General features: G+C 42.7%; 1 protein-coding gene across 5 annotated transcripts; it reads left to right on the plus strand.

Moving 5' to 3' along the window:
• The first annotated feature begins 330 nt into the window (after positions 1–330).
• Positions 331–12,034, plus strand: DYRK3 (dual specificity tyrosine phosphorylation regulated kinase 3). Of its 5 annotated transcripts, none has more exons than XM_017525484.2 (4): positions 331–590; positions 1,671–1,764; positions 2,394–2,505; positions 10,220–12,034. In XM_017525484.2, the coding sequence occupies exons 2-4, from the start codon at positions 1,748–1,750 to the stop codon at positions 11,795–11,797; spliced, it is 1,707 nt and encodes a 568-aa protein (XP_017380973.1). In that variant the 5' UTR covers positions 331–590; positions 1,671–1,747; the 3' UTR covers positions 11,798–12,034. The 5 variants fall into 5 exon arrangements, with proteins under 5 accessions (XP_017380973.1, XP_017380972.1, XP_037593307.1 ...); XM_037737379.1 differs by lacking the exons at positions 331–590; positions 1,671–1,764 and adding exons at positions 630–865; positions 9,249–9,364; XM_017525483.2 differs by lacking the exon at positions 1,671–1,764.
• The last annotated feature ends 904 nt before the right edge of the window (positions 12,035–12,938 follow it).

Genomic DNA, 12,938 nt, shown 5'->3' on the forward strand with positions numbered 1-12,938 from the left:
TTCCAGGACGCAACGTGCTGCTTAAGGGACCGCGGACCGTGAGGGGCGGGCAGCCCTTCTGAGACAGAAATCGCGAGTTATTACTTTCACCACTCCGCCGCCGGACTCCCGTGTCCGTCCGCAGCTCCCGCCAGGGAATCCGAGCCGCCTAGGCCGCGGGCTCTTCGCCTCCCGCCTCCAGCGCCAGGCATAGCGCCGGCTAGGAGCGCCGCGCGGCCTACACCAGCCACGGGCCCCGCCCCCGTGCGTCAGCGCGTAGCCGCGCCGAGGCGTTTCTCGGGGCGTGCCGCAGTTGCTAGGCGACCAGGCCGCTCCCCCTCCCGCCCATGCCGCTGCGTCTCCCCACTACCCAGCCCCGGCCAGTCGGGATCGGAGGCGCGCGGACCTGCAGTGTCTGGCCGAGAGTCCCCGTGGGACCGTCGCGCCGCTGAGGCAGCCGTCCCGGCGTAGGTGGCGTGGCCGGCCGGACCCTCCAACTGGCGCCCCTCCCCGCGCGGGGTCCCGAACTAGCAGATGGGAGGCACAGCTCGCGGGCGTGGGCGGAAGGATGCGGGGCCGCCTGGGGCCGGGCTCCAGCCCCAGCAGCGGAGGTAACGGCGCCGCGGGGTAACGGGCTGGGGGCGCCACAGAGAGCGGCTGGCGCTGGTAGGCGAAGCTTGGGGGCGGAGAGGAGGTAGAGTGAGCCCTTAGCAGGAGGGACGAGGGCAGGGGTCTGTCTCCCCAGGACCACCCCATCTCGTCTCCATCAGGGCCTCCTCCCCCCACCTTCGACTCACCGGGTGCGGGGGAGGGGGCTAGAGCAGAGTTAGAGCAAGAAGAATTTCCACCCCTGGATTACCTCTGAAACCCTAGATCGCCGATTGTGGTAAGGAGCTCCGAAAATCTAGGACTTTTTGTGGGGCTTTTTAGCAAACCGGTAGAGCCCAGGAGCAATGCCTTGGAAAGAAGCCCTGTTGCTTAGAGCGGATAACCGAGAGCTGAACTCTTGGGGCTTTGCTGTGAGGGGTGCGGTCTGGCTTCGGATGTGCCCGTTATGGACTGTGCTGGGTACAGCTTTCTCCAGATCCTATTTTGAGAGATTCCCCATCTGGCGTTGTATTTTACACCTAAGTGGAGAGAAGAGACCTCCCTTTATTTGCATACAGACTCTTTTTAATTTCCTCCGGCTGTTAGTCACTAGGCAATCTTGCAGATTTTCTTTTTCTTTATAAATGTGGATGCTTGTCCTGGTTTGTTTTATCAGGCTTATGGCAAAGGGCCAGTCACATCCAGAATATTTGGTTTCTGTCGGTGAAGCAGTTCCCTGTTAAAAATATAGATATAGTCTGTCAGAATGTGAGCATGTTTTTTAAAAGAGCATTCCAAAAATATTTGTAGTGTTTTTTTTCCCCTTTGTATTTTTATAACACATCTATAAAGAAAACTCTATAACGAATTTCACAAAACAGCTTTTAAAGGTGACCAAGATATTCCAGGATATTTTAAAAGAATTAAAAAAATTATTCCTCTGCAACATTGTCTTTGTTATATTCATTGTGTATCATGTAAAATGATACAATGAAATGCTGATTAACTGGGAAATCCGTGTTCTTGGTAGCAGATGAAATACATTATTCAGGGCCATCTTGTGGATTAAATAAATCCTCTCCGTCTTTTGTGTTCCCTTACAGTGGTGGAGCCACAGTGTTAAAGAACAGAGAAGTGATCCTTAATCATTTAGAATTTTGCCTCCACCATCCACCAGAAAATGAAGTGGAAAGAGAAGTAAATTCAATACATTTTATAATTTAGAGCATCCTTTTCGTGTTTGCTGTAGTACTTACTGTATTTTTCTACAAGTTAGGTAGATGTAAGTAGGTAAGTAAGTAAATGAATAAAGAGAAGACAGGCTGAAAAGGGCCTTTTATTTCTTGCCTGTAAGACCCAGAAGTGTGTAGACTGGAGCTAGTCTTCTAGGTAGCACAGCCAGTGTTAGAGCTGAGATTAGAATCCAAGTCACTGACTTTGAAAAACAATTACCTCTGTTAGTTTTTTCTGGTCTGTTTTTTTCTCTATGAGCTTCAGATTCAAACTAGCCTTTGTTTTCAAGTAGTACGTTATTATGAAATCCTTCTGTCCTTATTGTTTTTAACAACATTCAGAAAGACTTGTCTCAACTATTTTAAAATACAAACCTAGAAATGCTGTCCTTAAAAAACAAAAGTTGGATTTCCTCTGTTCCTCTGCCAAATACCCCAGTTGTTTGTATTCAATGCCAAAATGCAGTGTAGACATTTATTTCTATTATTGTTCCTTGTAGCAGATATGAAGCAGTTAAGACACAGGATGTTTTGGAAAGACAAATTTGTATTCTTCAGTTACTGACAGATTTTATCTGTAATTCTTTTAATTAGGTTGGGGGATGGTGTCTATGATACCTTCATGGTAATAGATGAAACCAAATGCCCACCCTGTTCAAATGTACTCTGCAATCCTTCTGAACTGCCTCCACCCAGAAGACTAAACGTAAGTAAAAGAAGTAATTCTTTGTACATTAATTGTTTTGGAAAGGAGGAAGTGCTACTTAATGCTCAAGGTACTCTTATGTTTCACTGATAACCAGACTTTGTTTCTTTTTGATTTCTCTTGACTTTGAAATGACAATGTCTGTGGTCCAAATTTACCTTTTCGGAATGGTTTTGATTTGGAACGCACCCTTTTATTTCCATCTCCACTGGGATAAATATAAAGCACTAGGAAATAAAATAGTATGCTACTTAAATGTAGGTAATGCTTATTTTTGTATAGGATCATATACACCTGGTATTACAAAGGCTCCTTTTAACAAAAATAAGAAACAGAAAACGTCTCGGAATTCATAGATCTGCAGGAGTTTTTTCCCCCTGCAAGATGGAAATGCAGTCCTCGTTTATTAGTGTGCTAAAGAGAACCGAAGTATTTCATAGATAGATCATAAATAAAACAGTTTGGTTTTTGATGCATCATTTTGGGGGCTGCAGACAACTTAGCTTTTTTTTTTTTTTCCTAACTTAAGATAAAATTAATTCACATTCCCTCAGCATGCATAGAGTAGTAGGCAGAGCAGGGTTTGGCCAGCTTCCATGACAAGGAGAGGCTATCCTATGACTTTAAAATTTGCTGTGAATGTCATCAGATGAACAAAGTGAATAATTGAATTGACTCATTTGTAATATTTCTTCTTCTTCTTCTTTTTTTTTTTTTTTAGATGGAGTCTCGCTCTGTTGCCCAGGCTGGAGTGCAGAGGTGCAATCTTGGCTCACTGCAACCTCCACCTCCTGGGTTCAAGCAATTCTTCAGCCTCAACCTCTTGAGTAGCTAGGATTACAGGCGTGTGCCACCATACCTGGCTAATTTTTTTTCACCTGTTTTCAATAATTTTTGCTTAAAAACCACCTTTTTCCCACCTTTCCCCCCTCTCCCTCCTGAGATGGAGTCTTACTCCTTCATCCAGGCTGGAGTGTAGTGGCGTGATCTTGGCTTATTGCAATCTCTGTCTCCCAGGTTTGAGCAGTTCTCCTGCCTCAGCCTCCTAGGTAGCTGGGGTTACAGGCGCCTGCCACCGCGCCCAGCTAATTTTTGTATTTTTAGTAGAGACCGGGTTTCACCATGTTGGTCAGGCTGGTCTCGAACTCTTGACCTCAGGTGATCCACCTCAGCCTCCCAAAGCACTGGGATTACAGGCATGAGCCACTGCGTCTGGCTCTTTCCCCACTTAGAACTCAAATAATATACAAAGTGTGAGCTAAAAATATTTTAAAGGCTGATAACCCTATTTTTCATCCCCTTTCTGGAGTGCAGTGGGGTTTCTTTCCATTCTTTGCAAGTTTATTTCTTAAAACATCAGAATGTCTAAGACCTTCAGAACCATATACACCTTATGTTGACTGTCAGATTGCTTGCTTACTTACTGCCAATTGGCTCACCTCTGTAGGAAACTATTTGCAATTGGGTTGAAGTGTTAGCATCACTGACTTTCAGTCATTTTAACTTTGACTCAGAGTTAGCCATTGCTATTTACCTTCCAATAGGTCACTTATATTGCGTGTTTCAGGATCAGAATGAATGGTGTTCAGAATAACGCTTTTGTGGGGGAGCAAGAAGACTTTAGATTCTAACTCAATGATGTCTTTACTCTTTTTTTTAATTTTTTTTTGAGACAGAGTCTTGCTCTCTCACCCGGGCTGGAGCACAGTGGCACAATCTCGGCTCACTTCAACCTCCACCTTTCGGGTTCAAGCAATTCTCCCTGCCTCAGTCTCCCGAGTGGCTGGGATTACAGGCACCTGCCACCATGCCTGCCTAATTTTTGTATTTTTAGTAGAGAGGGGGTTTTGCCATGTTGGCCAGGCTGGTCTCGAACTCCGGACCTCTGGTGATCCACCTGACTCAGCCTTCCAAAGTGCTGGGTTTATAGGTGTAAGCCACCATGCCTGGCCATCTTTACTCATTTTGCTGGAAAAAAGTGTCTTTTGACCTCTTGATACCACTTACATTTCATTATGCCACGACTCTATCCCGAGATCCTGTTGCTCTTTTTACCAAGTCTTTTAGCTTTATTTATTCAAGATGGTCTTATGTTCTCATGGTAAACTATAAATCATCTGCCCAAATGCTTTTATTGGGTTAAGTTTTGCATTGCAGGGATTTAGGGCTTGGGAGCAGGGAAAAAGGTGGGTTTTATATTTGGATGAGAAGGATGTTCCTTTTGAATTTCTCAACACGATTTTTAAGACTTGATTAATACAGTAGAAGATTCTATTTGAAATGCCACAAGCCCTTGAAATCAGTAGTGTATATGAAGCATTCTTATGAAATGCAATGTGATAAATCTGACATTATTCATCTCTCTGGATATATTTACAGGGTTAAGTAAACACTTGGTAGAGTCAATTATATACATTGCTTCGTTATTGTGATTTTAATGTGATTATAACCCTAGACTAGAAATATTTAATGTTTTTTTCAGTAGTTTTTTGGGGATCAGGTGGGTTACATGAATAAGTTCTTTAGTGGTGATTTCTGAGATTTTGGTGCACCTGTTACCCTAGCAGTGTATATTGGACCCAGGGTGTAGTCTTTCTGTCACTCCCGCCCACAGTATCCCTTGAGTCCCCAAAGTCCATTGTGTCATTCTTATGCCTTTGCATCCTCTTCATTGCTTAGCTCCCACTTATGAATGAGAACATACCATGTTTAGTTTTCCATCTCTGAGTTACTTCTCTTAGAATAATGGTCTCCAGTTCTGTCCAGGTTGCTGTCAATGCCATTATTTCATTCCTTTTATGGCTAAGGTGTATTCCATGGTGTGTGTGTGTGTGTATATATACACCATAATTTATCTACTCCTTGACTGATGGGCATTTGGGGAAATATTTAGCGTTTTGAAACAATTAGACTTTAATTTGTGTGAACACTGTAGAGTTTTCTAGAATAATGGAAGGAAGTTTTATTTATAGCACCTCAGACTTGATATGTAATTGATTCAGGCCAGTATTTGGGTTATTTGTAGGAAAGGAAAGGAAGTTAAGAAGAGAACCCCTCCCTGTGTAGAAAAATTATCTCCCATAATTCTCCAGTTTCATTGGAGAGGATGATATTGATAGTGTACTACACTGAAGTAGCATACTCTGTTCTGGAAGGCATGCTTCAAGAGAGACATAAAGTGCAGCCTATGTTGAGAATGTGAACAGGAGAGTAAGAGAGCCTGACATGTTGGGTGAGGTAAGGAGGACATAGTGGGGAAGCTACAGAATGGTGGCGGTAGGCACAGCACGGCCCCTTTTAGGTATCCACAGGGCTCCTACTTGAAATTTGGACACTTCTGTGTAGTTCCGAAAGGCAAAGTCAGAATTATTTTGTGAGGAGAGAAATTTAGGCTTACTTTAAGGAAAAACCATGAATCATGGACTCCAATCATGGCATATTTAATATTATTGTAATAGTTCTGTGGAAATTACATTTCTGATGTATGTGTTCTTATTAATGTTGTGTACTTGAGACGTTCTTATTATCACAAACAGAAATGAAGGGTTCTAGAGCCAGTGCAGCCTTACACATAGGCAGAACAGGGGAAATTCCAAGGGACAGACCCTGCACCACAAGTACCTTTCCTAGCAGCTTGCCACTGGTGACTGCCGTTCCTAGGGAGGTGTTCCTTTGGGTTAGGGCATTGAGGTTCTGTTGAAGTTCAACTATCCATGGAGAGGTAACACAGTAAATTGTATAGCGGGTGGAAAGCATGTTTTATGTGGAGAGAAAGTGGGTGAGGCAATTCCATGTATCCTAAGTGAAGGCCTATTGTGGGTGTTGTCATTAAGCAAAAGGCATAGTTAGTGCTAGACGCTTGATGGAGGGAGATCAGACTAGAGAAATTGAGGAAGCTACCAGAGAGAGAAGAGAGAAAGGGGAAGAGGACGGATGTATAGGAATTTAAACTTTAATGTATTGAGAATTTTGCCAAAATGTAATCAGTGTCTTTTAAATATTTTATGGTTGGTGAAATTAGAATTATTAATTAGAATTTGATCCACACAACATCCTGCAAGTAGATATTATTATCCACATCTTACAGATAAAGAAACTGAGGCTCAGGAAGGCAACAGGGATCTACAGCTTCTTTTTCTTTTCTTTTTTTTTTTTGAGATGGAGTCTTGTCCTGTCTCCCAGGATGGAGTGCAGTGGCGTAATCTCATTCAATGCAACCTCTGCCTCCCAGGTTCAAGTGATTTTCCTTCCTCAGCCTCCCAAGTAGCTGGCATTACAGGCACACACCACCATGCCTGGCTAATTTTTGTATTTTTAGTAGAGACGGGGTTTCACTATGTTGGCCAATCTGGTCTTAAACTCCCAACCTCAGGTGATCTGCCCACCTTGGCCTCTCAAAGTGTTGGGATTACAGGCCTGAGCCACCACACCCAGCTGGACCTACAGCGTTAAGTAGTGTAGCCAGGACCCCAACCCAGGCCTTCTGACTTCATGTTTCTTCAGGATGTGTTTCAAAGACTTAGGCAGTAAATATTTAGATGTATTAAAGTTAGTAACGATTTTAAGGAAAACTAGCCAAGATGCATGCAGATGTTTGTTTTTATTATGTAAATCTAATTAAAACCAAACAATTAAAATATTTTCCTAGTTCCACCAAATTTATTTCCTAATAGATTGTAGGCTGGAGTGCAGTGGTGCGATCTCAACTCACTGCAACCTCCACCTCCTGAGTTCAAGTGATTTTCCCATCTCAGCTTCCTGAGTAGCTGGTACTACAGATGTATACCACTACTCCTGGCTAATTTTGGTATTTTTATTAGAGATGGGGTTTTGCCATGTTGGCCTTGCTGGTCTTGAACTCCTGATCTCAAGTGATCCACCCACCTCGGACTTCCAAAGTGCTGGGATTACAGGAGTAAGCCACCACGGCCGACCAATATGTAGATTCTATATGCAGCCCTGTTTATTTTCTTGACCAGTGATAATTTTCTACTTTGGTATCAGAGAGACTGTATCTGGCCCCTTTATTTTAAAACTAAATGCCAGGCTATGGCTGCATTTGAACTGGCTCTTTGACTTTGTTTAAGATCATATAATACATCATGTAACTGTAAGTGTTCTACAAATATCTAAATTGATCAAATGATTTTTAAAAAGGAGCAAGCAGGACTTTTGTAAGTGAATTACGGGGGCTGTTTGAGGTATGCCTACACTTAAATTTTTGTCATTTATGGTTTTTCTTTTTGAGATAAAGTCTCATTCTGTCACCCAGGCTGGAGTGCAATGGTGCTGTGTCAGCTCACTGCAACCTTCACTTCCTGGGTTCAAGTGATTCTCCTGCTTCAGCCTCCCAAGCAGCTGGGATTACAGGCCTGCACCACCATGCCTGGCTAATGTTTGTGTTTTTAGTAGAGACGGGGTATCACCATGTTGGCCAGGGTGGTCTCAACTCCTGACCTCATGATCCTCCCACCTCAGCCTCCCAAAGTGCTGGGATTACAGGAGTGAGCCACTGCACCCGGCCTCATTTATGTTTTTTAATAATGTTTTTTGTTATTTGTTTTGATAATTTATAAATACAATTTTTGTTTTGCTTAGGTTATATTAGAATTTCTAGTTTTTAAAGGTTTGGCCACTTTTTAGCTTACATTTTTAGAGATTATAACTGTAGCCCAGAGCTCCTCCAGAATTATCTGTTCCTCATACTATAGGCTCTCTAAAATTATCAAACAGATAAAGGACATTTTTCAGGATCCATTGAGAAAAATAGTTGTTCTTTTAAGTATCCTAGACTTCCTTTTATTTTTAACAACAGATTTAACATTTTTATCTTTCCAACCCCTTCTTAATATTTCGCTTCTTTCTTTTTTTTTTTTTTTTTTTTTTTGAGGCAGTCTGCCACTTTGTTGCCCAGGCTGGAATGCAGTGGCCTGACCTCGGCTCACTATAGCCTCCACCTTCCAGGTTCAAGCTATTCTCCTGCCTCAGTCTCCCGAGTAGCTGGGATTACAGGCGTGCATCACCACATCTGGCTTTTTTAATTTTATTTTTTTATTTTTTAGTAGAGGTGGGGTTTTGCCATGTTGGCTAGGCTGGTCTCAAACTTCTGGCCTCAAGTGATCTGCCTGCCTTGACCTTCCAAACTGCTGGGATTATAGGCATGAGCCACCATGTTTTTTATTTTTTATTTTATTTATTTTTTGAGATGGAATCCCTCTCTGTCGCCCAGGCTGGAGTGTAATGGCATGATCTTGGCTTACTGCAACCTCCACTTCCCAGGTTCAAGCGATTCTCATGCCTCAGCCTCCCAAGTAGCTGGGATTATAGGCATGCGTCATCATGCCTGGCTAATTTTTATATTTTGAGTAGAGACAAGGTTTCTTCATGTTGGCCAGGCCAGTATTGAACTCCTAACCTCACGTGATCTACCTGCTTTGGCCTCCCAGAGTGCTGGGATTATAGGTGTGAGATACCAAACCCGGCCAAAAAATTGTATTTTGTAACGTGTACAATATGATGTTTTGATATACATAGTGAAATGATTACTACAGTCAAGCCAATGAAACATACCTATCTTGTCACATAGTTACCCTTTTTTCGTAATACTAATTTTACTTAGGTGTTCGGTTGTTTTTGTCCTTCTTTTCCTCTGTCTTATTTCAAAAAACCTTGTTTCAATTCAAAGAAGCTTAATTCAGAGGAGTAAGTAGGGCTTTTTTTCTGTGGGTCACTATCCCTTTCAGGAAAAGGTTGTGCAAAACTTAGTGAAAGGAGTAGTATTCCTTTATCAAAGAGGCTGTTGCTGGGGAAGAGTTTTATAAGAAGCACCCCAGGGACCTTGGACCCTCACTGTTATCAGGTACTTGAAGAATTGGTCCTCGTGATCTCAAGAGTTCTCTCTAACTTAGAACTTTTGTGATTCAATGAACTGAGTTAAAAGGCTGCAGTAATTTATATGGGGGCCTGGGAGCAGATGACTGAGCACTTTGTTGATTCCAGGCCATAGTGAACATTCAGCTCTGCTAGTCCACAGGTGCTGGGAGAACCTGGTGCTGAGCTATGTCAGTGGGGAGGACCCTGGAATAGGAGCCAGAAGATTGAGGTTCAAATTCTGCTTCTGTCACTTGATAGTACCTTCTTGTTTATACTTCAGTATGCATTATTTTGATCATGCTACATGCCCTTAAGATTTGGGAAGATACTTGAAGCAATTAGTAAACAGTGTAAGACAGTGCATGTTTTATACATAATCAAGTACCGAATTATGGGGAACAAGCTGGAGAAGCTGCAGTTAGGATGTGAAGTTAATTAGTATGGTCTCGGAGTAGTTCTAAGTGGAAGAGAGAGGAATTGCATTGGGCTTTGGAGGAATGTAGAAGTTGAGGGGATGAAGGGGTGGAAGGATTCTCAGTACAAGGACACATCTGTAAGAAGGAACCTGGCATGTTGGGGGCGTGGGAAGACCATATTGTCTTGAACAAAGCAAGGCATGTATGGGGATTACGGATGGCTGCAATATTCAGGGAGTCTGAAAATTAATATAACACAAGTTGCTAGAGACTCTTGCTTTTCTTATCTCCTTTTTGAGTTATCTTAACTTTAAAGTAAACATGACTGGACATGTTTTGTTGTTATTCAGTCAGAGGAGGGAGGATTATTCCATCTTTCTAATGTTTTAATGACTTTAACATTGGATTCACTTTCTTTTTCATAGATGACCACTGAGCAGTTTACAAGAGATCATACTCAGCACTGTTTGGATGGAGGTGAGATGAAGGTAGAACAGCTGTTTCAAGAATTTGGCAACAGAAAATCCGATACTCTTCAGTCAGATGGCATCAGTGACTCTGAAAAATGCTCTCCTACAGTTTCTCAGGGTAAAAGTTCAGATAGCTTGAATACAGTAAAACCCAGCAGTTCATCCAAGGCACCCAAAGTGGTGCCTCTGACTCCAGAACAAGCCCTGAAGCAATATAAACACCACCTCACTGCCTATGAGAAGCTGGAAATCACTAATTATCCGGAAATTTACTTTGTAGGTCCAAATGCCAAAAAAAGACATGGAGTTATTGGTGGTCCTAATAATGGGGGTTATGACGATGCAGATGGGGCCTATATCCATGTACCTCGAGACCATCTAGCTTATCGATATGAGGTGCTGAAGATTATTGGCAAGGGGAGCTTTGGGCAGGTGGCCCGTGTGTATGATCACAAACTCCGACAGTACGTGGCCCTAAAAATGGTGCGCAGCGAGAAGCGCTTTCATCGCCAAGCAGCCGAGGAGATCCGGATTTTGGAGCATCTTAAAAAACAGGATAAAACTGGTAGTATGAACGTTATCCACATGCTGGAAAGTTTCACATTCCGAAACCATGTTTGCATGGCCTTTGAACTGCTGAGCATGGACCTTTATGAGCTGATTAAAAAAAACAAGTTTCAGGGTTTTAGCGTCCAGCTAGTACGCAAGTTTGCTCAGTCCATCTTGCAGTCCTTGGATGCCCTCCACAAAAATAAAATTATTCACTGTGATCTAAAGCCAGAAAACATTCTCCTGAAACACCACGGGCGCAGTTCGACTAAGGTCATTGACTTTGGGTCCAGCTGTTTCGAGTACCAGAAGCTTTACACGTATATCCAGTCTCGGTTCTACAGAGCTCCAGAAATCATCTTAGGAAGCCGCTACAGCACACCTATTGACATATGGAGTTTTGGCTGCATCCTTGCAGAACTTTTAACAGGACAGCCTCTCTTCCCTGGAGAGGATGAAGGAGACCAGTTGGCCTGCATGATGGAGCTTCTAGGGATGCCACCACCAAAACTTCTGGAGCAATCCAAACGTGCCAAGTACTTTATTAACTCCAAGGGTATACCTCGCTACTGCTCCGTGACTACTCAGGCAGATGGGAGGGTTGTGCTTGTGGGGGGTCGCTCGCGTAGGGGTAAAAAGCGGGGTCCCCCAGGCAGCAAAGACTGGGGGACAGCACTGAAAGGATGTGATGACTACTTGTTTATAGAGTTTTTGAAAAGATGTCTTCACTGGGACCCCTCTGCCCGCCTGACCCCAGCTCAAGCGTTAAGACACCCTTGGATTAGCAAGTCTGTCCCCAGACCTCTCACCACCATAGACAAGGTATCAGGGAAACGTGTAGTTCATCGTACAAGTGCTTTCCAGGGATTGGGTTCTAAGCTGCCTCCAGTTGTTGGAATAGCCAATAAGCTTAAAACTAACCTAATGTCAGAAACCAATGGTAGTATACCCCTATGCAGTGTATTGCCAAAACTGATTAGCTAGCAGACAGAGATATACCCAGAGATGCATATGTATGTATTTTTATGATCTTGCAAACCTGCAAATGGAAAAAAATGCAAGCCCATTGGTGGATATGTTTTTGTTGGACTAGATTTTTTTTTTTAACAAGACAAAACATTTTTATATGACTATAAAAGAATCCTTCAAGGGCTAATTACCTAACCAGCTTGTATTGGCCATCTGGAATATGCATTAAATGACTTTTTATAGGTCAATGCATCTTTGTTATTATTGTCAGATATATTTCAACTGATATACTATTGGTTTGAATCTCTTTCTCTCAGTATAGAAGGTGTATCAAAAAATGTATCCTAACTACTTACTTCTAGTGTCCCCTGGCGTCTGTTCTGGTGGGGTAATTTGGGATGTGGTGGTAGTTGTGAATAAGAGCCAGTGCTAGGTCCCTTGCCCCAGTAGGCCATCCTCTAGAGTCATTCTTGGTGAAAGAGCTCACAGCAGACTCTGGGGTGGGGGAGCACCAGGAAGCTGTTGGTGACCTGGACAATTGGTGTCACTGTTTTTCAATGACTCATTCCTCTTCCCTTCAATTCTCTGATGTTTGGTGTTATTATTTTATTATGTCGTTATTATTTTGCCTCTGATTTGTTTCCTTGTCACTCAGGGCATTTTACAGATGTCCTGCCACTTTACCAAATAACCCTGTAAGGTGCTGATTTAAAAACTGAGTCATATGCATCCCTTCTTCTTCCCTCTCCCATGCCCAAGGAAGATAAAACAGCTTCTCTGCCCCAGTTGACCCAGAATGGTAAAGATAGAGAATCAGCATGAAAACTGTAGTTCCCCAGCTTTGTGGTACTCCACGGACCAGCCTCCTTGCTGCATTTTCATAGAGTCTCTTCCTTATAAAAGTAATCACTCTCAGGTAAAGCTACTATGGTTTAAAAATGCTTCTTTTACAATTTTCTCCTTTCTTTACAGCTACCTGCCACCTTAATGTGCCACATTTTTTTCCCACTTTCACTTTAAGCTTAAAGTGAAATTCCCTAGATCTGAGTGAACTTCAGTTAAAAGAAGAAAACTCTAAAAATCCAGAAGCTGTTGATAATCAAGTTTTCCCCTTTATGTTCCTTAATTTTATTCTCTTCAACAGCTTTTCTTTTTC

This window comes from Cebus imitator, unplaced genomic scaffold (assembly GCF_001604975.1).
Source record: "Cebus imitator isolate Cc_AM_T3 unplaced genomic scaffold, Cebus_imitator-1.0 Scaffold38, whole genome shotgun sequence".
NCBI classification, from domain to species: domain Eukaryota; kingdom Metazoa; phylum Chordata; class Mammalia; order Primates; family Cebidae; genus Cebus; species Cebus imitator.